General features: G+C 38.1%; 2 protein-coding genes across 4 annotated transcripts in view; both read right to left on the bottom strand.

Annotated features, from left to right (window-relative positions):
- Positions 1-721: 721 nt before the first annotated feature.
- dhtkd1 (dehydrogenase E1 and transketolase domain containing 1) lies at positions 722-20,834 on the bottom strand. The gene is made up of 18 exons (XM_079253414.1): positions 20,789-20,834; positions 13,577-13,881; positions 13,139-13,291; positions 11,741-11,952; positions 11,445-11,639; positions 10,978-11,247; positions 9,581-9,752; positions 8,689-8,887; positions 8,219-8,531; positions 8,060-8,144; positions 7,827-7,966; positions 7,567-7,717; positions 7,361-7,467; positions 4,619-4,783; positions 4,449-4,531; positions 4,099-4,265; positions 1,762-1,847; positions 722-1,675 (listed from the first exon to the last, which is right to left on the bottom strand). Exons 2-18 carry the CDS (start codon positions 13,746-13,748, stop codon positions 1,574-1,576), a joined length of 2,772 nt encoding a protein of 923 aa, XP_079109540.1. The 5' UTR covers positions 13,749-13,881; positions 20,789-20,834; the 3' UTR covers positions 722-1,573.
- The window catches only part of LOC306765920 (CUGBP Elav-like family member 2), a 29,913-nt gene continuing 22,422 nt past the window's right edge, over positions 18,557-26,047 (bottom strand). Inside the window, exons 7-14 of one of the 3 annotated variants that reach the window (XM_079253458.1) lie at positions 25,300-25,461; positions 24,490-24,553; positions 23,257-23,397; positions 22,223-22,351; positions 21,777-21,950; positions 21,448-21,594; positions 20,789-20,974; positions 18,557-19,879 (exon numbers count right to left, since the gene is read on the bottom strand). In XM_079253458.1, the coding sequence (XP_079109584.1) occupies positions 20,847-20,974; positions 21,448-21,594; positions 21,777-21,950; positions 22,223-22,351; positions 23,257-23,397; positions 24,490-24,553; positions 25,300-25,461 (945 nt within the window). In that variant the 3' untranslated portion in view covers positions 18,557-19,879; positions 20,789-20,846. The remainder of the gene's footprint in view (positions 19,880-20,788; positions 20,975-21,447; positions 21,595-21,776; positions 21,951-22,222; positions 22,352-23,256; positions 23,398-24,489; positions 24,554-25,299; positions 25,462-26,047) is intronic. The other 2 variants (XM_079253459.1, XM_079253460.1) reach the window with 2 other exon arrangements.

The raw sequence follows: 26,047 nt of genomic DNA, 5'->3' as shown, positions 1-26,047 counted from the left end.
CATATTATTACAGGAAACACAGCTGATCAACACATTCAATGAGAAGGACGAAGAGCCATGAGTTAATTGAATCGCTTCTTCCATATAACAGTTAAATTAGACGTTACTTCATGTTTTAACATGTTCACAAGTAACTACCGAAATTATCTACACGATATACATCAAACACAAAATATAAGTGTAGACCCCTCCCCCTATGATTGTCAACCCCCTTCTCTTCTGTGTACCATGCAAAAACCATGTGTTTGTACTGCTTCTTCAATTGCCTCATGCTCGGACATGATTTTCCCAGGGACATATTGGCCCAGGGGTTGTATCTGAGCCCAGCAATGACTTGCACCATCTTCTCCTTCGTGAGTTTCAGGTGGGGGAGGAGGGCAATAACCTGTTGGGGGTTTGGTAGGGTGAACTTGCACTGTCCTGGTCCTTGGTGCTCTTGAAGGAGCATATAAAGATCATTCCTCTTGCTTCTGCCGATGTCTTTTTCAAGGTCCCTCCTTGGTGGGGACAGATGCAACTCCTCCAGCTTCAACAGATAGCCATTTTCCATTCTTACGAGTCCAGTGGGTGACATGACAACTGGTTGCTGTAACTGTGAATTGCACTCAAATTAACCCTTAGTGTGAAATATAGGTATTAAACACAAGACTGTATTTATAGAGTCACTGGTCACTTTATTTGGTACATCTTGCTCATACCAGGTTGGACACAGTTTGCCTGTTTGCTCCCTACTGACATTATTGTATAACATAGATGTTGCGTATTTGTTGATTTGTCAGCTATATTAAATAAAGGCACAATTTGGGAGTTAAAAAGCACAACACAAAATGAAAAGTAGATTTATTTGAAAATATTCATATTTGCTGTACATACATTAGCCCTTTTTAATGTGATTGTTCTGGATCTCAGTAGTGGTTTATTATCAAAAAAAATATTTTTTGTTCAAATTTCTTCAATAAATTACGAAATTTGGGATAAATAATCACACCGAAAACAACTTTAACTTTTTCAGTCACAAAGGGTTTCATGTCATTGATCGATTCTTACATGTTTAATGGGTAATGCTCAGAGATTTATTTACACCAGCATTTTCTGTTTTCAGCAGCATAAAAATGAACACTTCACACATTGCAGCTTGAGATAAGCAAAATGGATTTGACTCCTTAAACATTTAGACCGTACAGGTTTCACACATGTAGTCCTCCATGGTACCTGCAAGACAGTAAGTTGTTCCAACAGACCCTGTAAAAATCTTCTCTAAAAGGCATCAATCTGGGTGCCTTTTAAATGAAGTACAGAATATAGTATTAATGCATGAACGACATGTTAAAAACAAAAAACTTAACTCTAAATTAAAAGTTTCATCTCCCACACTACAAGTAAAATTATCAACATTACTTTCTTAATCGGATTTTAAAATGACAGACCAATCTTTTCCACGCTCATGCATCCACATCATCGTAATGTCCCGTGTAGCTGCCCTGTGGGGGGGGGGCTGTGCAGCAGATACAAGATGTAGTGTGGTACCAAAGCTTGCGTTCTGGTTAGTTTGGCTCCTAGTCTTGTTTTCATCTCAGGAAAAGGTAGCTAGGAGGATGGCTTCTTGCTGCTGGTGATGAAGGGTCCCGATGCCGACAGCAGGGGCAGGCAGAGCAGGTCGACTCACTAACCGGAGCTGACAAGAACAAAGGAGATGGTCAATTTGCATGAGAAGAGTTTTCTAAAGCACTAGAGACAGGTAGCATTTTAAACTCCGCTTACCTTGCAGGCCAGCTGCTTCTCAAACCTGGGGGCTACAAAAGACCAGGGGCCCATGTTCTGAGGCTCCTCCTGGCTCCAAATAAATTCTGAAGGAAAAAAAGGAAGAAAACAAGTGTGATTACAATCAGCAGCAGATGGGGATACACATAAATACCTTTTAATTTAAATGTATTATTTCTGGAACTACAACTATACAAACAGCTGAAGTGAAACCTGAACTTTTTATGGTTTGAGACGATTTAATTATTATTAATCATTATTATTATTATTACTATTATTATTATTATTATTATTATAATAATAAAGAGAGACACACACAGGAGACTGAGTGCAGGTTTCCTCTGAAACAAACTCGAAAAGGTCAGGTTTCACTTCAGCTGTCTGTACAGTTGTTCTAAAAAAAAAAAAAAAAACTCAGAGGCAAAATAGTTTCATACTAATTCAAAGCAATTAACGCATGCAGGCGTGGATTCAGAATCAGACGCAAAGTAAAAGTGAAAGGATCAGGTTACAGACTGACAGTTTCTGTAGAGAGTCCTTGAGACAGTTAAAATGTGGTTAAAGAGGTGAAACAAGGTGGGGCCATATTGAGCTGTGTTCGGTTACTGGGTTATCTCTAATGAGTCTCACCTCTCAAAACCCAAAAGTGTGGAAAACACTGAGGACTAAAAACAAGTGGGTCAATTGTTGACTGAAAACATGGAAAGGGTTCAGGAAGAAATTAAACCTACCAAAAGCTACAACTAAACAACAAAAAAATGCTTCTTTTCAAGATTTCTAGTCAGGCGTGTTGCCACAGGGATACACTGAACACAGAGTGACTAATTTTGCATGGATGGTACTGTGACAGCACTTAAATTCATGAATCCCTTGCTGCATGTTTCTCTGTAGGTTTATTACAACTTACATTTTCACATCAGCAAGAATGACAAAAAAAGGGTGAAATTCACCCAAATGACAAAAAACACAAAAAAAAAAACTTCAAATATGTTTTTTTTTCTTAAGTGTTTCAAAGACAGGTCTCCTCCCTACTTTGGCTAACTGATGAAATGCAGCAAGTCCCAACACTTGCACCATCAATATCTGTGTAGTACAGAGGGAAATTCCATTTAAATAAATTCATTAGAAGAAAAAAGAATTAAAAAATAAATAAATAAATAAAAGAAGACCATCACACGTCTTAATCAGCTGCAGTGGGTTGATGAGGAAACAAAACCTGTACGACAGCAGCCTTGCAGTGAACACAAATCTGGTGATGGCCATAATAAAGATACTGTCAGATACACTGATGCAGCACAGCACTGAAGGTCCTGCAGTCTGCTGAGGGGCATTCAGCTTGTTATGACTCAATGTTCAAGGCTACTTTTGTGGCTGCTTCTTCATACCAAACACTAAGTGTAGTGACAGCAGTATGTCTGCAGGTCTTTGTGTTGCAGGGAAACATTGCTTAAATAGAATCTGAGACGTCTAAAGAATTTTTAATTTTTTTTATTTTTTTTACACAACGTAACGAACATTTACAAAAACAAAGAGTGTTACAATGGTTCAGTAAGACCTTGAAAAACTTGTTTATCTTCACCAAGCCAGTGCGATGTTGGTGTTCTGTTCGCTCAGAAGAATAGTTCAGAGGATTAAAATGAAACATGAAGAGGCCAAATTTAGTCCCACAGCCATTTTCAAAAGTGAGATGCTCAAAAGCATCAACAATCTGCTCAAGTGATAGTCGTCAAAAATTCAGTATTAAATTCATCTTTCATAGTTTAAGATATACACAGAATTGAACAGTATATGGTGTTTGTTATATCAAAATCCATGCTAAATGACTTTTAAACGTCATGATAATTTCTTTTACTTCTTTCAGGTATTTAATTTGATCCAAATGGAATGTATTTTATTGCCAACTTTCATTTTGATAGTTATATGTCAAAATAGCTGTTTCCTTTACTGCATCACTGTTTCCTCATGCAGCAAGGGGAGCTCCTCACAAACAAAACAAAAGATTGACAGGTCTTTAAGCAGGAACACCAAACACAAAGGAGCTACAGACATCAGACAACAAGCTGACTGTAACCTCTGCCCGTAAGCTTCAGAGGAGCTAAAATAGTTGAAAAATATATTATTGTAGATACAGATATACAACGTTTAAGGAAAAATCATTAAAAAAAAAAAAAACCCATCTTAAATCTAATAATGGTTAAAAAAAAAAAAACAACACAAAGAGAAAATAAAATGTCCTCTTAATTGTGACGCAAGGTTTCAGTGTGGTGGAACCCATGAAGACAATAAGCAAACTCAGAGCGAAGATGGAGTTCTGCGAGTCGAGAGGGATCACCTTACCTTTGGCATTGGGATATTTTTTCAGCTCCTGTTGCAGAGCCTCCAGAGGGAATGGACACAGCTCCTCCAAACGGATGAGCGCTGTGTTCTGGTTGGCTGCTGACGTCTCTCTCTGCTTCAGTAGAGCGTAGTAATGCTTCCCCGAGCACAGCACCACTCTCTGGACACTGTGGATGAAGAACATTTTCACTCAGGCCTGGTGTTTAAATTATTCATACAAACGTACACACTGGGTTTCCAAAGCAAGTCTCCAAACAAGCCATTATGGAAGTGATCAACTATCTATCAAACTAATATAAGTAAATAAGTAAAACACAAAAAGTTTTCTCTGTTAGCTTTGTGGTCTGTACCTTTCCCCTGAGACAGAAGTATCTCCCAGCACCGGCCTGAAGGATGTTCCCGGCGCCAGTTCAGTCAGACTGGACGCTGCACCCTGGGAGAACGGCAAGCATCACGTCACCAGTGTAATGAAAATGCACGGAACAAACAGCTTTGTGTTCATAATGCCTGTAGTACTTACAGAAAACCTCAGCAACGTCTTGGGTCCGACCACGATGAGAGGTTTGCGGAAGTTTCGGATCATTTGTCTTCTCAGCAGGTGGAAGTACTGAGCAGGAGTGGTGGGGTTGACCACAGCCATGTTCACACTGTCACTGTCCACACCCTCCTCTTTACTGTCACACATCTGGCAGACAAAAGAGCATGAGACAGCAATTATATACAATTTATCCAGTGCATATGTATAACAACCCTAAACCAAATGTTTTCTGTCATCATCTAAATAAGTAATGTCTGATAAGCATTTTTAAGGATCTGAAATCATAATTAAGTGCTGAGAAAAGCAGTCTATAATGAGATACAGCTTCAGTCCGATATCCTGTAACTGCTAATGTCTGCAGTACAGTGAGAAACATTATCTCTTGGTTTGCTTTTGATTTAACCTGCAAGCCAGCTGCACTGGCTCCCTTTGAACTGATAAGGACCAGCATCTCCACAAGGGAAGCACCTACACTGACGTCACTAACCAGCATTGGTCATATGCTGTGTTTGTGCACTACTAAGTAAAACTACTCGAATGCAACTGTATCCAGCTGTTGGACAAGCAATTACCAGGAAAGTGAGACAAAACTGTCTAAAAGAAGTCAGAAATGTGTAAAATACAAGCTGTTGAATTAAAAACTACAAGAGTTCAAGGAGATTACTAATGCTGGCAGGAACATCATCGCAGCAAACACAATAGAGGTTGCGTTTACTTCAGAACAAAGTTCTGACAGGACCAGAACATATTAAACCTTTTTTACAATCCCTGCATAGGCTCCCCATGCATTTGAAGATTGATTTTAAGGTTCTTTTAGTGTTTTATAAATTTATTAATGGTTTTGGGTCTTCTTATTTATCTGAACTGTGTTTAAATTATGAGCCCTCAGATACCAGCCTGTTAGTTACCTCTTTACATTATTATGACTCTTGCCTGTGGAACAGCCTGCCAGACAACATCAGGGCCACAGAGACTGTTCATGCTTAAAAAGAGGATCAAGACCTACCTATTTAGCTTAGCTTGCAATGGAATTTGATCTGCTTTTAATTTACTTCATATAATTTTAAAAAATTTTATTTCATTTTTATTACTTTTTTTAGCACATTATTTTATGAAGCTGTTCATCAGTATTTTTATTATAGTTGCCCTTATTTGTTCTGATTGTTATTGTTATACAATTCTTTTGTTGCTTTATTATTTTAAAAATAGGTCATAGTTTTATTGTTCTGATTGTTATAAAGATTATTTATTCTTTGTTTTAACTCGAACATTTTCTGTGTGGCAATCCTCCCCGCTGGATGTGTCTGCTCGGTCAGGGGAGTGTTGCCACTATAGTCACCCTGTCAGTGTGGCTGGGGGTCCTGCACTGCAGCCTTACAGTTATGGCGTGGACCCCAGCTTGACTTGATCTGGGTAGTTGCTATGGCAGCGGCCTGTAAGGACATGAGTGGACTGGCTCCTTTTTGTGTGTTTTTCTTAACACCTACATTCAGTAAAAACACAGAAATTAGGAATTAATGTTTTTGTCGAAGGATTAGGGGGACAGAGTGTGTGTGTGTGTGTGTGGGAGGGGGGGGGGGGGGGGGGGGGGGGGGGGGGGACAGACGGACGGGATGGGACTAATTTGTTTGTTTGCATGTGCGTATGTGATTGTGTTGAAAGAGAATATAATGAGTATGAAGGCTGCATGAATAGTTTTTATCATCTAAAGCACTTTGGGATGCCTTTGGCATAAAAAGCACTTTATGAAGTTTGATTTGATTTGAACATGTCCAGAGACAACTTGCAGCCTAAAAAAACAGAGGCTTTTAGCTTGCACGCTGCTCTTACAACAAGCTACTGTTGATAAGAGGGGATTAGCCAGGATTTTGTCAGAATCTCGAGCAAGACAATCTCAAGTAGTCACCACAACACAGAAATTGTACTACCACTGATATTTGCTGTGGCTGTGTAAGCTCAATGTCCATTGTTGGCTTAAGTACACATCGGACCGATGAGGATTTTACTCTACAGAGTTCTCGTACTTGCAAAGAAGCATTCAGGTTTGCCATCTAGCCAAGCTACAGCAGTTGTTTTGATAAGCTTTACAGATGAGGAATATAAAAAGCTCCATGTATGTGCTCTTTTCACCTTCTTCAGTAAGAACATAGTCAAAAAGGCGCCAAAGAGTAGATTTTCAGGAAAACCAGTTACAGCTTACTACAACGTACCTCTGACTATGAGAACAGTTTTCAAATGTGTCATGATTATGCACATGTGCAAATTTGACTTTCTATGAAAGCCTCATCCACACCATCTGATCTTTGTCCCAAATGAACTTTGTGAGTTATTCCACATAGTAACATATTTCAGCAACAGGAAGAGTCCGGGGTGAAAAGATAACCTCTGGCACTGACTGAGGTAAAAAATTAAACCACAAAAAACAGGTTTTTTTTTTTTTAGTGTAGCATGACACATCTGCAAGAACCTTCACTAAATACGGACCTAAAATAAGGAAAGTATGAGAATGACAAAAAAAATTAAATAATTCTGCTTGTGATGACAATTTGAGATGTTTGCATGACTCTATGTTAAGTGTCAGTTATGGCTTGCTATACTTTAATGCCTGTTTTGTGGACTCCAACAGCAAAACAGTCCTAACTTAGAGTTCTGTAACAAAAGACATCAGATAACTGTAAAAATATCCCTGATTCGACATGACTGCAGAATCACTTTCTCACAGACCTGGAGGAAGCGCTCCATGCGGCAGGACGAGTGTTCGGGTCCAGCACCATCGTAACCGTGAGGCAGCAGGATCACCATCCCGCACTGAAGCAGCCACTTAGCTTCACCTGCAAACGCAACAGTTACACATCTAACATGGAGAGATTTTTCATGTTTTTGTGTCATCATGTGTGAGTAAATACATCTCAGAGCGATCAGATGCTCACCTCCAGAGATGAAGGTATCAAAGATGATCTGCGCTCCATTGAAGAAATCTCCAAACTGAGCCTCCCAGATGGGGAGAAGTTTTGGCTGTGCGATGCTCATGCCGTATTCAAATCCGAGCACCGCTTCTTCCGATAGCGGGCTATTGCAGACCTGAGCACACACACACAGATCACAACATAGTACATGAGAAGAAGTAACCATGTAAATATGCTGATTTATTCATTGATTATAACAGTACTGGTGATTTCCTCTGGTTTACCTCCAGGAAACCAGTCTGCTCAGGGCTGATATGGTTCAGTGGGATGTACATGTCGTTGGTGTCTTGGCACACGACCATAGCATGCCGCTGACTGAATGTGCCTCTTCCAACATCCTGTCCACTGATTCGAATATTAAAGCCTACGAAAATAAAAAACATTGAATTTAGAAATCAACTTCTATGTGGCAATAAAAGTTAACTGTGACTGTGAAGTAATTTCCCAACACGCAGACCTTGGGAGAGGAGAGAACCAAAAGCCAGGGCCTCTGCGGTCGACCAATCAAGCTTAGTTCCCTCTTCCAACTTTTGCAACCGAGCCTGAAAACACAAATGATCTACTTTAGCGTCAACATGAAACCATCAAACAAAAACTACAAAGATGGTGGCTGTACCTGCACGTGGGTCTTTCCAAGGTGACTGTGCAGCTGGATTTCCTCAGGGATGTCCACAGATTTTGCTCCTACGAACTGCAGCAGTGGAATGGGCACGCCTGTGTCCCAAGTGGTAACTCTGGCTTGGGGCTCCATCAGATCCCCCCAGCGGCCTTGCAGGTTGGTGGGTGGAGGAATGTACACGGTCATGTTGGACAGCTTGTCGTTCAGCATACCGTAGTGTTTGGATTTGATCTGGTCGCGCTCAGCTTCAGTCATCAGACCCTCCGATATCAGCTGGTCTGAGTAGGAATCTGGGACGCTCTTGCGGGACCTGAAAGGAAGCCATAATGACACACTTCATATATTTATGCAGTTTAGATTTTTCTGATTATTGCATTTTGTTGGAAGTTTAATAACTACTCATGGCATTATTTTTAATTTTCTGTAAATCTTGAACTAAAAAGGTGAAGGAGGTAAGCTGAGCGGACCTGATGATCTTGTACATGGCCGGGTTGGTGAAGAAAGGCTCATCTAGCTCATTGTGACCCCACTGACGGTAGCAGATCAGATCAAGGATGATGTCTTTCCTGAAATGGCGTTGGTAGTCCACAGCAAGCCGTGTGGCTCGTAGCACTTCCTCTGCATCGTCACCATTTACGTGGATCACAGCACAGTTCACCATCTTACCTATGTGAGTGCAATAACCCAGATCAATGTCTAATTTTTCCATATATTACAAACGTACAGGACAGAATTACTTTGATTTATGTATAATGTATGTATGTGCATGTGCATTTCTGTCTGTATATGTACGTGCTTCATGTGTGCATATTTATACATGTATGTATGTATATACATCTATGTATATGTAAATGTGATTGTACATAATGTACATTTTGTGGAAATTATCACAAGCAGTTAAAATGTGGAAAATTTTTCATTTATAAAGTGAACAACTTAAGACATATGGCATGTAACGCTATGATAATGATTTTTTTTTCTACTTTCATTGGGTATCGCTAAGAAAACCAATAACCATTTACTGGTGTGTTATGTTTTCTTTCTAAAAAAAAAAAGGGGCAGATATTACAAGAAATTTTCTTTTTTCTGCTCCTTTTTGAGCATGGTGCTCTGTTTGTTTTGTTTTTTGTTTTGTACTGTAAAGTCTTGTTTTATAAATTGTTTGTTTTTAAATTTTATATATATATATATATATATATATATATATATATATATATATATATATATATATATATATATATATATATATATATACATACATACATACATATACACACACACACACACACACACACACACACACACACGTGAAGTAATTCCATTAATTGGATACAGATGCAGCTTAGGAGTTTCACTGACCGACATCACTACAGTACAAAGAGGATCTTCCTCTCTCCGATGGAGTGGTGTAACCCACTTGGTTGTTCACAATAAGGTGGATGCTCCCACCAACTCTGTAGTGAGGAAGATTCGAGAGAGTCAAGGTTTCTGTGACAATCCCCTGGCCAGTGAAGGAGCCATCACCGTGAACCTGAGGGAAGAAAACAGCAAAAACTCGCATTCAACAGTATTGATGCACAACATTAGGATAGCCTTGTGTGTGAATAACTTTGCATGAAAATGTGAGAGCAAGAGCAACAACCAGACTAACTAAAAAGTTGTGACTGCCATTCTTATAAAAATAAAGCAGACTAGGGATAGTAAGACACCGTTTTCAGGGACAGGAAGAGATAAAATATGATCTGTGTACATAAACGGTCTCTCTCAACTCTGCTGTTCTGAAATTCTGTACACCGTTGGAAGGTGCAAATATATACCGAGAAGGACATTAAAGTAATGTAAAGAAGTGCCTCTGTGGGGTTAGATATCAAAGTGTTCAAAATCTGAAATGGGTCTAAACTGGCTCTTATACCAGTCTAGCACCTGATTGGCAATGGGTAGCAAGATGAAAAAACATATTTTAAAGGTTTAAGAAGTTTTCCAATGAAGTTTTAGTAATATTTGCATATTGGATCAAAACTGGTCCTCCTCAAAAATCATCATGTGCAGACATGTTCAGCTGACGTTTCAGGTGAGTCAGTAACCCCCCCTCCCTTAGCGGATACACCCATCACCTTAAAAAAAAAAAAAAAAAAAAAAAAAAAAAGACACTGCCAGCTTAATATCTTATTGAGAAATGAAAACCCATGGGAGGGGCAAAATGTCTGCAGGTGTTGATCATTGGCATCTTGCTTGTTTCAGCTTGTCTTTCATATCCCAAATCAGATTGGAAACTGTTGGTAAAATTTATGATGGACCTATTTCTTTTGGTCTTTTACATGTTCTTTGAGTACTGAACTGGTATGGTAGGGTGACAATGCCAGGCTGTGCGCTTCAATTGTACTAATATTTAGGCAGATACAATGTGTCAAAGTCACACACAGCTAGATATCAACACCAGAGGGTCTTAGCAGGACATTGGATGGGATGATTAATGCAACTTCACCCATCACTGGTTTTGTGGGTTACTGTGTGAATGTGAAAACAAAATGACTGTTAAATGTCCAAACATGAAGCAAAGCAATCACAATTATTCTGATCACTGAAATTAAAAAAAGAAACTGCATCAGCATTTAGTGTTGATCCAAACTACAAGACTTTCTTTACTTTTAATCTCACATATACAAGTATGTATTGACAAATTAATTTATATTTTACTAAAATTTCTTTAAAATAAAACATTTGGTTGCACATATGTGCAAGTTATGACCCTGTACCTGCAGACAGATGACTTGGTCACCCGGCTGGGCGTCATTCTCTGGTGAATAATCGCCTTCTTTCCTGAGCTGCTGCCTGGCTCTGGTTTTCCCCTGAGCAACAGGGTTGATGGCCTCGAGGTGAGATGGGTTGGGTAGCATGGTGACATGGAGGGGGTGCCCTGCTTTAAAATCTAGCTCCACTGATGAGGTGAGGTGGGAGAGGACATCCCCGATGGCAGGTGAGATCTCAGGGAACTCGCTGAGGCCACGCATTTTGCGGAACATTAGCTGGGGAAAAGAATTACGCAGGACTGGTTCATTTGATCTCATCTCCTATTTTATTTGCCTTAAACTGCAGACTGTGACTTTGTTTATTTGTGCTGGTGATTATAGTGGTGCAACATAAACTATTTTCACTTCGAAGGTCATAGATCACTTAAAAGTATTCATGCTCCTGTAAATGTGTATGTGTACAGCTGCCTGACCTCTGGTGGGAACTTCAGCAGGCCTGTCAGGAGGTTGAGTCGGCCTCTGTGAGGCATGCCGATGACAATGTCTGTAACTCCACTGTGTGCTGACTGGCGGAACAGCTCATAAAAAAATCCCATCATGCTTTCTGCTCCTTCTCCTCCATAACGCTTTACAGTAGCAAACTTTGTGGCAAGAAAATGGTCAAATTCCTGTAAGATATGAGAGAAAAATATGAATACACAATATTACTAAATGAAAAGGGATGTCTAAGTTTGTGTACAGGTGTTATTTTGTTTCTCCTTGGACATGCCTGAGACTCCAACATGATCTTTGCCAGCTGCTTCCTTTCCTCTGGAGAAAAGTTCTTTCTCTTGAGCTCCTCAAAGCGGTCAGCAAACCACTCCCTCTCCTCCATACTGCTCAGCTGACTGGTCTCCACTGACAGGTGCCCACAGTAGGCTGCCTCCAGGTAGGCCCGAACCTCCTCCACTGAGGCCTGAGCCTTTCCAAAGTGCTGCAGACCTTAAGAAGAAACCCCACTCGAATAAGTCAACTAATGTATGGACAGTGGTGAAGCTTATCTTTGCTAGATGGAACAGAAAAAATTAGCAGTATTCATTCATTCATCATCCTAACTGCTTAGTCCAATGAAGGGTCGTGGGGAAGCTGCAGCCAATCCCAGCAGTCTTTGATCAAAAGGCCAAAATTAGCAGTAATTCATTTGAATTCCACACGATAAACTTTATCAGGCCGATCTGTGGGCTGGCAATAAATAGTGATTGATAAAACTCAAGCTTTTTCCAGACAGGATTGGAATATGTAAAGGTCTCAATCACAGCTTTTGCAAGAATCTAAACAAGTGGTCGATGCATGGGGAAAATCCTGCAATACACCTATATTTAGGTGAATGTTTCAGCCCCAGCATTATAAAATCCTGAGACTCTACTCAGTATTTTAATCATGACACTTGAACAGTGACATATCAAACATTTCAGCTGTTGGCTCTGATTAAAGTGCAACTAAACTATCTGGTGATCAAAGAGCTCAGTGCCATGACTAAATTATAAAAACGTTGTAGGTGAATAACAATTTTTTTAAAAGTATGTTTATTTTCTGCAATAAATGGGTAATTAATAACCCCCCCCCCCCCCCTTCTAAATACCCTTGTTGCAGCTTCTTTGGGTCAAGTTGCAGGCATTAAATACAATAGGAGTAAATATTTACAAAAAAAGCAATAGTTTTAGTTCAAACATTAAAAATCCTGTCCTTGTAATGTATTCAATTGATAACAAAACACTCATTTAATTCAGGAGTCGAGTTACGTCTAAAACATGCAAGGCAGTGGTTTTGAAGACTCGGATTGAGAAACACTACTTTACACAATGCCCCAACTTAATTGGGATGGGGTTGTAAAACCTAAAACAGGTTTGTACAGATTCTTCCTTTTGCCAAGTAGGTGCCATTAAATCAGTCTACTTCTGGACTGGTCTTGAGATTTCGTAAAAATTAGATGAAGATTATTTTATTTAAAAAGTCGATAACAGGGGACTCTGAATGCTTTTTGGAAGAGATTTGATTTTTTTAGATTTTGTTATGCTCTCCAGAAATATCTCTAAAATAAACTAGGAAAGTTATCTGAGCTTTTGTAATGACATAACCATTCCACTGCCCTGTATGTTTTCTGAAAGTTTCCCAGAACCTAACTTACCTGAGGTGTTGAGTGTTCCTGTCAAGGTGCCAGCCAGCTGGTTTATCTCTGGGACGGTGTCAAGAACAGGCCTCTGGGGTAGTAAAGGGTTAATTTTAGCAGCCTTGTGTCCATGTGTTCTGTACGCCTCCACCAGACGAGCAAGACCATGGTCTGTGCACAAAAGAACAACCTGCTGTCACAGAGCAAATTTCCCTTTCTATGCCAAACACAAGTGGATTTCTTCTAACAGTTGCAAAACCTGCAGATAATTATGAACCAGTTAGAGTGGAGATGGTTTAAATTCGTTGAACTGGTCCCCACCGAGGACAAACAGCCTACAGAAAATTTACTATTCATGCACTTTTCATATACAGTTATTTAAGTCCAACTATGAACCGTCCCCTGCTTCTGAGACGCCGTGAGGTTGCCAGGTCTGTAATTTAACCCCATACTGACCTTGATTGAGCGCAGCAATGCGCTCGCTCTCCAACTTCTGCTCCTTGCCGGTCCTTTTGGGTCGGTATCCGTACACTCCTCTCTCCGTGTGATAACAGCAGCCAACAACTTGCCGAGCAGCACCTGGAGACAGTCTGCTCAGCGATTCTTTCAGGAATAGCACGAGCGACATTATTGTGTTGCTGGTAAACCTTTAATCTCACATGTAATAAGAGGGGCCCACCTGGCTAACGGCTACAGGACGGCGGCCATATTACCGCGAGCGCGACGTGATGGGAGGAGGAACCGCATCGGCATCCGATTGGCTGAAAATCCATGAGACGTTTTCGGTTATGTCAGCAACACACATGATGTCTATGAGCAACACAGTGGAGGTATAATGAAATGTATTTTCCCCTCTACTTATTTTGAATGCACAGAAGTCAAAATTACATCTCGGAGTATCGATGGGTACATTTTTAAATAGCTTAAAAGAGACTGAATACAAGCACAGGTGACGCCGAGCAACAAGTATCGAAACGAGCGTTGCGTTCAGGCACTCCTCGAAAATATTAGATTTCCACTTTCGAAAGACTGATTCGAGTTAAGCATGGAAAGAAATGTTACCGGTTTTTATTTTCAGAGTAGAATTAATATACATTATAATTTATTCTGCAGCTGAGCAACATAGAACATTCATTTACCGATTACCGATAATGATTGAGACATACAGAATGGGTCACACGCACAGTCTATGGTCACAAGGTCATTTTTAATAGATTTTTAAATGTAACTTGTGCAGGTATTTACATCGAGACACGCAGTTTCATAAAATAGGCTACCTGTTTAATTAATTTGAAACTCAACACGCAGTATAGAACACACAATTTGGGCGCAAACCTTTAAATTATTTGATTAAAGCTCTCTTTATACAGATTTCACAGTAATCAGATGCATGGTGCGAATAATCCCACACTACAGCCTTATTTCCAGCGTATACACTGATCTGTGAAGCAGGCTAGTTTCAAAACATAACGTTGCTGAAATATGAAACCTGTAGTACCGCTTATAATTTTTAGACATTAGGACTTTTTTTTTTTTTTTTTTTTAAATGTTATACAACTGCAACGGGAAAGAGTAAAACTGTAAATAAAGAAGTAGAAAGGTCAGTTTTGTTTTGTTTTTATAAAGAAAAACTACTTTAAATTCCTTAAAATCTTCTTAGTTTTCTGCTAGTATTGTATGATGGATGTAACTACTGTTAAGTTTCCTTTTCAACCACTGGGTGGAGAGATTGTGCAATACTGTAATTTTTAAGAAAATGTGGGATGTTATACAGCATACACCCTCACAGACACATCTGGAACTACTTTCAAGTAATAAACAGCACTTCAACAAATTACATCCTAATGTATTTTGATGTCTGACATGTAAAAACCTGCACTGTCTTCCAACAATCTTATTGTTGGCTGATCGGTGTATTACTTTGGCATGTTTTTATTTTTATGTTATGTTTCTAACTCAATTTGAAAATCATGGACTTTGCATCTTACAGGGCTAACAAATCATCTTTGTAGGAAAGTCTATTTGTACAGCTGAAATAATACAAGTAGTTTAAAAAAAAAAAAAAAAAAAAGTGGAAATACCAGTTTATCCTCTTCCACCTTTGAGAACCTGCTGATCGTGTTTTGGGTTTGTAAAGATGGGCAAGGTTCTTCACTATCAGTTCTTAAACTGGGAAGTTTTGTTTTTGTTTTTTTTAAAAATGATTTCCCTAATTTACACACTTAGGGATCGTCCTGTAATGTTTGCAGGAAAATTGAGTGATTAAAATGTAAAAAATTCAAATGATCTCCAATTTTTTTTTTTTTTAAATTATATATTTCTCAAAGATGGTATATCTTGTTGGAGAATCAGGTTAGCAAGATTAGGAATTTTGCACTTTAGTCCAAAATCTCTCAATGGTGCATTAATGAAAAATAAACTTAAAGGACCCAAAATGTGGAACTGCTGAAATCTTGAAAACAAAAATGGGAAAACTGAAACCTATGGGAATTTATCAAAATTCCCAAGCATTTATAGTCAATAAACAATGAATTGAGTAAAAAAACAGCTCTGTTCCAGATTGTTTAGCATTAAAATCCACATTTCATAAATTGAGATTACAACATAACGCAATAGACACTAGTAATTCCTAGAAGAATTACATAATCCCAGTCTTCAAAGTGATCAATAGTCATCTGCTTTGATCAAAAGAGAAACTACATTTGAGAAGCTGGAACAAGTTTAATGTGCCATGTTTCAAATATTGAAAATAAAAGCATAGAAATTTAAAAAAAACAAGTCTCAGCCTATTTAAATTATCTCAAACGCAACCTACGGCCTTTTAAACTTGTTTAGCTTTGTACCCTCCTGATAATGCAGCTTCAGATAATAGACAATTAAGCTAAAAGTAAATCATCCAACAGCTTCGATTTTTTTTTTTTTTTTTTTAAAATACAGAAAAGAGCCAAGAGAAGCACAACAGACATGACACATGGGGAAGGGGAGCTGGGGTTGGTTTATATATATTAAGGGGGGAAAAAAAAAACCTTCACAACACTGAACAGCACTCACATACACAAAGACACAGTCCATATTAGGGGAAATGATTTAATTTGGAGACAGAGGCAAAGAAACACACCACATAAACAAACATTGACAAAATAAAGAAGTCTTTCAGCTACACACTCCGCTTTGTGGGGAAACAAAAAAGGAAAATAAGAGAAACTACACAAAATAAGCAAGCCTCAAACTAAAGTTAACTTTTTAACTAAGACAATTATCTACACAAATTGTCAAAAATTCCTGACCATTAAATCATGTGGACAGCACAAATACTAACATGAAACTTACCACGACTTAGAGGATCCCAACCCTCCCCGAAACGGATTAACGAAGTGAGGAAAATGTAGAGATCAAAGTTAAATTAAAAATCAGGCATCTTTTGAGGCAAAAGCTAGAAAAAAAAATTGCTTGACACCAGAGAGGCCAAACCTAAGACCTGGTCCAGGTGAGTCCACATTGGGAAGCCAGACAATTTTTTTTCCCCCTCAATATAGTTTTTTTTGTCCTTTAATTTCCAATATAAAAAGCTTTACTGGTACAAAATACATATGAACAACCAGTTGTAGAAATTGAACAGCCTTTTTGTCTTTTTTAATGATTTTTTTTTATCTGTTTTTATATCCTTTTCCAAATCCCACCCACTTTCAGAAATTCAAAATAAACAGAAATAAGCTGTATGTATAATACAGATTACATCAAGATGCACTCACTTTGGCTTTCCTCAAGACAAGACAAAACATCTAAATTATTCATGAAACATGAACAATGTCCTACCGATTATCAGATTTTTTTTTTCTTTTTTGTTTTAATACCCTTATCTATTGGATCAAGACAATATCTATAGAGATGCAAAGATACCACACAGTCAAGAGAAAAAAATTATAGCACTTGAGAAAATAAGAAGACAGGAGAAAGTGATTGTTAGAGCCGATCGGGATTTGTGATGGAAGCCCCTGAAGTGAGTACAGTTCCTGTTGGGACTGCTGTGACTTTCAACCTCTCAATTTACAGTAAAGCTTTACCACAAACCTGTAATTACACATTTTTATTCACACATAAGATCTTAACATGGCAACCCAGCTGACTTCCCTTGTGCTTAAGCTCAATTCTGCCTTTTTAAAAAAAAAAAAAAAAAAAAAAAAAACCAAAAAAAAAAAAAAACCCCAGACACATCTGATCAGAAAAATGGTTTGTATCGCAAAGCATTCCAGTACACATGTGCGCACTCAGAGACGTTTAACCTTCAAATGTATAGGGAAGTTTATTGTTTATCTACAATTTTCTTCTTTAAAACCAACTTTTCCAATTGAGTACATCACAATACACATTAACCAATAACTGAACACTCAAAATAGGAGAAGGGGAACAATAGAAGGTGACAAGAGCTTTCGTGACACTGGCATATAGAGAAGAAAAAAAAAAAAAGGCTAACTGCAGCAATCTCTAAACCAAGGCCTATTAAGAATGTGTAGGCAGTTTCTAGACGTATATATGGCACTTTGAATATTGTATTGCATTTGGATAGAAAAATCACACTGTAAAAAGCACATGCCCATATTAAAAGAGAAATCAGTGGTACCTTGAAAATTTTGGGATCAAAATCTCACACACACACACACACACACACCACATTCTGCAAAAGTGATTAGCTCCCACAATTGTGCTTAACATTTCCTTACAAAACTAAAACGCTTTCTTGGAGAACTTTCAAATTTGGTACCTTTTTTTTTTTGTTTCTTTTTTTTTGTTTGTTTTTAAGGGGTATTCTTGTGGGTTTTGAGTAAATTAAAAAAAAAAAAAACCTAAAAAAAAAACTGAAAAAAGGTCAAATGGTGAAAACTGTGCATTTTGTGTCGTAATCTGGTGTGTGTCGAGTTTTATACACACACCCACGTACACAAAAACATTAAAAAAAAAACAACCCAAAAACAAAAAAAAACCCTGAGTTGACAACTCTGTAGCGCCACCAGGTAAGCAAGCAGTTTTCAGAAACCCTTCTTTGGGTAAATTTTTTTCTTTGTTTTTTTTACCAGGGTTGTCTCAACAATGTGTAGCTCAACAGAGAAAAATGCCACCCTGATAAAAAAGTGTAAACTTTGTGCTGAACAATGGAATGTATTTGTAAACCATCACTTATGTGGTGGATTGAAGTCATTTTAACGTGCTGTGTGAGGTGATGTATAACTGATACATGTCGGTGGAAGTCACTTGAAAGAAAAATCAGCAAAAAGCTCAAATGAGAAAAAAAAAAAGTGTCTAAAATGTGCAGAGACCCACAGGGTGTGTTGTGTCCAAGTTATCTCCTCTTCAGGGGCTCCCACTTTTGCAACCTTAGTTAAATGTTGTGTGGCGCAGCATGTGTGTGTATAAAGAAAAACTTGTTACAGGAAGAAGAAGAAGAAAAAAATGTGTATTGAAAAACTCAGTTTGACACATGGGCACTTCAACAAAATAAATCAAAGAACATTGTCTAACATCTGTGATTAACAGACATTGGAAAACTTTCAACATGAGGCATTCAACTTAAACCAACGTGAAACATCCATTAATTAAATTAGTAATGAGAAATTCACAGAAAGTTAACAAGACGTACCATTGAAGTTGAACACTTTTATAACACAGGAAAACAATTAGCCTCAAAATGTGACCCTTTAAAAAAAGTTTTAAACCAGAAGTCAAAATCATTAATGTAGAGGAATTTTAACTTGTTTAAATTGACAAAAAATTACCCCCAAACAATCACACTGATCAAACTGATTTTAGTCCTCTTTAAAAATGTAACCCATTGAAGACACCCCCCGCCCAAAAACACAGATGACACACAACATAAATCTACAAAAAACCCAAAGTTGTGCCTGGGTTCTGTTAGTTAAACCTCTATAGATTCAATGGTATAAAATATAGGTAATCTAAGTGTGCATTTAAACCACAGATTGTCTATTTGTGAATCAGTTCTAAAAAAGTTGACTCATGTAGGTAGTCATTTCTCTCAATAGAGCAAATGTACCTTTTATTGTGCCATCAATAGTTTAAAAAAAAAAAGGTAAATACACTGAATAATTTTGTAAATGAAAGGAAAATATTTTAAATAGCCTTGGTGTAAATATTCACACTGCCCATATAATGTAGAGATCAATACAGATCACTGAGAGGGATTTTCCTGGTCAGACTTTCAAAAGTGTTGGAAAGTGGTCTGTAATTTTTTTTTTTTTTTTTTTTTTTTTTTTTTTTTTTTTTAAAGAAGCCAACATATTGCTAATGGCACCAAAAAGCACAGCTGTGTGCCAATCCCTGTATTCAACTTTCAAGTGAACTTTACTGAGAGAGGTAAAATGAAAGCAACATAAAAAAGCTAAATTAAAAGTAAGAAATCCCACAGGTTTTTAAAACATTCGCATAAACAAAATCTCATTAAATGAATTCAACGCAGATAAGTTTTCACATTGATTTGCTTGACCTCTCTCCCGCCAGTCACATTTCTATACAGAAAAAGAAAAAAAACCCAAAACAAACAAAAAAAACCAAATTAATAATAAACATGCAGAAAAATCAGGTTGAGCTAAGGTCAGGGTCAGTGGGTGGCCAGGTATTGGTCAGGCGAGCTTAGAGAGACATCACAGACAATGGTGGGATGATGAGGCCAGGGGTTTGGCTTGGCTTTCAACATCATGAAGACATGCTAGGCTAATGATGAGCAAACAGGCATGGAGATTTGTTCTAAAAAAGGAACAAAAACACGAAAAGAGAGGAGAGAAAGAACAGAGAGGAGAGAAGAGAAAGTTAGGGGCACAGCACAAGAATCGTTTAGCCATGAGGCACAAACAACAACAAAAATAATGCCAGTCACCACAGACAGTAAAGACAGTGGGGGTCAATGCACCCCCTCTCCCAACATACAAAACAATACATAGATTTGAGGAAGTGACACCACCAGGACATATGGCAGACTGACATGCACATACTGTATACTTGGCACCCAAAGAGATCCATCTAGAGCCAGCCCCTTGTGGCAGACTTTGGGGGGATGGATGGAATGACTGAAGGAGGTTGTTAATAAAGAAACACGGAGGTAGCCTAGCTCAACATGGCTTAGATAATGAAAGGACAGAGACAAAGATGAAGGGATGAAAGACTGAAAAGTCTAGACTTCAAAAGAGATTCACATTAGCAGTGATAGAAAATCAGAAACATGAAAAGCCAAATGCAGGTTGAAGTTCAGAGCACAGGGTCCATGTGGCTTTGCTTCAGCCCTTCAACACTACAACTGATCCTTAGTCAACCTGTCTAGCCTGACCAGAAGGCAATGAAGTGGCATGGAAACATTGATGCTCTCCACTAAATACAGTGACACAAAATACCTCCAGCGAACAGCGACTCCAGTGATAGTCATAAATAATCATATACATTAAAATATTTAATCTGGCTCAAAGTATATGATAAAACCGCAGGAATGAAATACAGCAAAATGTAGAAAGATCATTGCAACAATTTTTTCTCCCTCTCTTTTTTTTTTTTTCTTAGTTTTTTTTTTTTTTTAAAGGGCAAGTCTCCCTCCTGTGGTGGGCTCCTTTAACCTTGCCCCACTGAGTCTCTGCTGTGGTGACCTTGGCTGGAGGGTGAACTTACCCTAGCAGTGCTAGCATTAGAGCTGGGAAGGGGTGGGGGGGGTGACCCCAGGCAAGGATCAGTAGGGTTTGCTGTCATTCTTGGAACGCTTCAGCTGAACCTTCAGCCTCTTCATCCCAATCTGGAAACCGTTCATCGCCTGTATGGCAGCTTGTGCAGACACAGGATTGTCATAGCTGACAAACCCTAAGAATGAATTGGAGACAAGTGTCACACTACGTATCCACAACTTCAAACCTTTCTTTTAATAAAAACTGTAAAGTCACAAGCTCTTGTGTAGTGTACAGAAGGAATATCTGCTTTAATATTCTGTGACCCTCAAGGTGTGAAGTTTTTTTTTTTCCGGATTTTCTTTAATTCCCTGAAAAAAATATGAAAGCAAAACATACAAAAACTTTGGACTGAATAATGAACCCAAAAACAACCTGATGACAGAGATTTAAAAAGAAAAACAAACAAACATCTAACCTTACAAAACTAATTCAAAGATTTTTACCCCATTCTTTGACCAGTTAACTATTTTAGGAATCTACTCCGTTCAGTAGAAATGTTTTAGATAAACTACAGATTTAAAAAAAAAAAAAAAAAAAAAAAAAAGAAAAGCATTCACAGCTTTAACATCAGTGAAATAGATCAATAATCAGGTCAGTCACACTTACCAAAGCACTTGCTCAGATTGGTCTGTTTGTCAATGAAGACTTTGGCAGAGACCACATTTCCAAAAGGCATGAACATCTGCAGAAGATCCTGGTCCCCAAACTCCTGCGGCAGGTGGTAGATAAACAAATTCGCGCCCTCTGGTCCTACTCCATTTCATAAAAAAAAAAAAAAACAATCAAGTTAGATATAAACTTTAGTGCATGTTAGTTAAAGCCAATCATCAATGATTCAACTCATTATATTTAGCACACACTTTGTTAAAAATGTCCATACAAAAACTAAACATCACAAGTAAAAAGTGTTGGGTATGTGCTGAGGATCCGCTCACCTTCCTTTTGACTGCCAGCCACACTCTGCTGGAGCAGGGACTGGCTGTAGAGGGAGGGCAGGGCAGAGGCTGTGTACTGCTGCATCCCTGAGTAGGCCTGAGTCAGAGCATCCATGGAGCTGGCAGCAGACCCATTAGCCATGGAGGCTCCAAGACCATTCATGGCCCCCATACCTGTAATGTTAAAAAAAAAAATTAAAAAATTAAAAAAAAAAAAAAAAAAAAGGATTATTTGATGAAAACTAACTTTCAGGGATGTGTTTTGTATTTGAATCTTATAGGACACCAAGGCAAAAAACTAACTTATTAACTTTTGCTTATTAAGTTACTCTCTCTCAGATCAGCATCATATACATTACTTGATAATACAATTACTTAAAATGTATGTCAAACTGAGGAACAAGTATTAAAAATAAGATTATGGCCTCTGAAAATGTGATACTCACCGCTGATGCTGCTAGTGAGAGCATTGAGGTTGTTTAGTCCCACAGAGGTCCCAGTGAGACCCTGCAGCGTGCCCAGAGACGCCAACGTGTTCATGGCAGCACCGGCACTGGAACCTGCTGTTGACCCACCTGTTCATAGACAACAAAATGGACATATGCTCAAACATCATCATTTCTAAAATCTGGTGTCGTCAACACAAATTATAATGGACATGAGAGGATGGCATGGCAATGAACGGGCAGTCCAAGATCTGTCTTGTAATGAAAACCCATTACCAGAGCAGCCAGAGGCTGAGCGCAGACAGATGGGGCCCAGAGTATATTTACTAAAATTATTGGGAAGTGAGGACTCCCTTTAAAACTTTCATTTGGATGATTAAATCACACAAATTCTGAGCAATGCATGTCTGTCTTTAAACAAATTACGGACATTTGAAAAGGTGAAGAGAAGCAGTGGAAAGAGGGTTTTTTTTTTTTTTTCCCAAACCATTTTTAAACTGGAGAGATTTCCTGTTTAAACTTGAGATTTACTCGAGTACACAAATATGACAATTCAAATTTAGACATTAAAAGGTGGGGTATGTTAAATTTTCAATTTTTTAAAAATAAATTAAAATAATAACTACAATCATAATTAGATAGGTTTTTTTTTTTAAACATGTGGGTTCCAGTCTGTCCATATTTGATGTGTTAATTAATTACAAGTTTAATTAATGACAAAGACCCTTCCTAAATGTTTGCCTACCAGTTGGGGGAAAAAAAAAAGTGCTTTTTCTCATTTGTCATTAATTAAACCTGTAATTTAATAATGCATCAAATATGGACAGACTGGAACCTACATGTTCAAAAAACTAATTATGATTGTAGTTATTTTATTAGTTAATTTATTTAGAAAATAAACCTTTAAAACTCCACAACTTAAAAATAATAACTCTAACATAAGAAACATTTCCATAGGTCTTGACTTCAAATAATACAGGTAACTCTTCAAGAGAAAACCCTTTTAATTCAGTTCATGTAAGTATTGAATTTACCTGGACTGGCCAGAGCACCTAAGGCGCCGCTGTTTGTAGACAGGGCATTGGTTGAAGCTGTGCTGGCAGAACCCTGAGCTGCAGCTGCAGCTGCAGCCAATGTGGCCAAGTTCTGCAACTGAAGAGGGTTCACACCTGCTGCTGAGAAAACAAAAAGACAGAAGTGATCATCAATGACCACCATGTTTATGCTCAAACTCCTGCCGGAAAATGCCAACCCATTAAGTCTTTGAGGGGAATAATTTCTTGAGTGCGCAATCATTTCAACAACATCTTATCTTAAGTTTGTCTTCCTGAGGACTGTCTGATATGTTTGTTTTCCAGAGGTCTTAGGATGCTTTCTGTTTCCTGACAGGTATAGCAGCTGGTTGCCTCGTTTTTGCTGGTTTCCCCCTCAGCTGCATCATAAACTAACTGCAAGTTATTTTTAATGTAAACAAAATAAAAACTAAACCCAGTCACACTAAGTTTTGACTACAGCGCTATATAAACTATTAAATACAGCACAAATTTGATAAGCGTCTCAGTATCAACTCCAACTAATTACATTTCCTGTTCTCTCTGATCATTCGATGTGGCCATAGTCCATCTTGCCGTATCATGTTAGTTGTGACAACATACATTTAGTGTCTTCAAAAAGTAGCAACAGTGATGTTGGGTATGTTTAATTTAAAAGTACAGCTGAAATAAAAAGGTGATGTGCTCAAAAAGACGAAAGGAAGACAGGAGGAAAAAAAATTTTTTTTAAACATGTAATTGAGTGCAGCATTTTTGCCGCCCTCTAGGCTGCCACATATGCTCTCTCCTCATTTTGACATTACACAAATCAAAATATGAAGTAGTAGATGTAGATACACACTGAAATATTGCGTGGGCAACAGGAATTTAAATCCGCCAATATACAAATCAGATATTTAAGATTACACTTGAAACCATGATCTGAGTATTAAAATAACTGCACTGTGGTTAAAGAGCAACAACAAAAGTATCTTAGCAATTATTGTTCTTTAATGGCTTTTTAATTTTACCAAATAGTGAGGTACAACTGTCTTTCAAGCAGACTTTGCTGGCTTAGAATAGCTGCATCAGTTGTTAATGTGCCACTGATTTCACAGAGTCATAAAATTAAATAGCTATAAATTACCCTTTTACAAAGCTGGTCACAAAAAATGTGCACGTTTTTCATTTAGAGGTGAAGAGCAGAGCTTTTCACTTATAAACATATGAACTTACCTCCAAGCCTCTGAATACTGTTGAAATTGCCTTGATTACTGGTCGATGTGGCCTGCTGCAGCAACTGTTGAAAACATTAACACAAAAAGGTTTAAAATAAAATCACAATACTGTTTAATGACAACCAATTTGAACAACCCAGAGATTATGTAAGAAAAGTATATTAAACTTCAGCAGTAGCATCAACACAAGACTGATTTTAATTTAGAATTTTACTTTTCAACACACAGAAAAGTCACATATCCTTTTGAATGTATAAGAGCATGTTTCCTTCTGATCAAAATGTATATGATGTTTGGCAGCTTGCTTGTTTTCTGTCCTTATTTTCTTGGCAGAAACAAAACACCTCGTCTGTTCATGTTTGAGTCACATGGTTTTTGGCTCAAAATTAGCAAAGGCACATGCAAGTCACGTGCCAGAACACAAACTGAGTGGGAAGATGTCCCTTCTGTGAGCCAAGAGGATTGGTTTGTAATTCAACTGTGAATACTGCACAACATTTCAAATTTCCATCCATTTACTGAGCATAAGAAAAACAAGCATTTTGTTAATTTGTTTTGGCTCCCATTTCATAGTTGCTGGGACATTTAGATTTATCTATGCATAAATAATAAACCAATGTCCTTTTTTTTTTTTTTTTTTTTTTTTTTTTTTTTAAACTATCAACTACCATATTCCACTGTTTTGTTCTTTTTAACTATCAACTACCATATTCCACAGTTTTTTTTGTTTTTTTTTTTAATGATACATTTCAAGCAACCAATATGTGCATAGATTAATCTATGAGTTGAGCGTTTGAGCAGCACTTACAGCCAGGTACTGTGGTGTTAGGGTGCCCAGCCCTGCAAGGTTTCCCCAAGTGGAGGCGCTATTAAGCTGCTGAATTTGCTGCACCAGCTGCTGCTGCAGGCGCCGCTGCTCTTTATCCCTCTGAGTGTCAGCAAACTTCACCACCAATGGCGAGGAACAGCCCTGAAGTGGTAAAGACATTACAAACATTAAAACGTTTTCAAACACACACTGTTGCTTCAACTGTTGTATAATTAACTAATGCACGGACAGTTGTGGGGAAAGGCATTTAAAAGAAATAATAAAGGAGTGGATTCATCTATGCCTCAAGACAATCATATGCCTGTTGCATTCATAATAAAGCTAACACACAAAGAACATCTGTCATGCATAGCTGAGCCAGGCCACATTCCAAAAGGGGTACAGGACGACGGTATAGACAGTGAATCATTTTAGTACTCTGTATAGATGAACTCTGTCTACAGATAAGCACATAACAGATGGACACATTTAAAAATAAAAAAAAGACATTCAAAAAGAGGATATGTCAGCAGACATTAAGAAAAAACCTAAATACAGTACACAGAATTTCACAGACAAACAGTGTTCAGACGAACGCATGGACAAGGCATGCGGTGCATAAGTACTTTTAGAGTTCAGAGCTAGACAGGGACCAGGCTGGATTGGGAAAATGGCTTCGGCACCAGCAGCACCTCCCATGGCAGTGGAGAAAATTGGGGAGGACGTGATATAGGGGGAAAATAGGTGG

This window comes from Telmatherina bonti (genome assembly GCF_933228915.1).
Source record: "Telmatherina bonti genome assembly, chromosome: 2".
Lineage (NCBI taxonomy): Eukaryota > Metazoa > Chordata > Actinopteri > Atheriniformes > Telmatherinidae > Telmatherina > Telmatherina bonti.
Note: the sequence above shows the minus strand (reverse complement) of the source record. Positions and strands in the feature narration are given on the sequence as shown.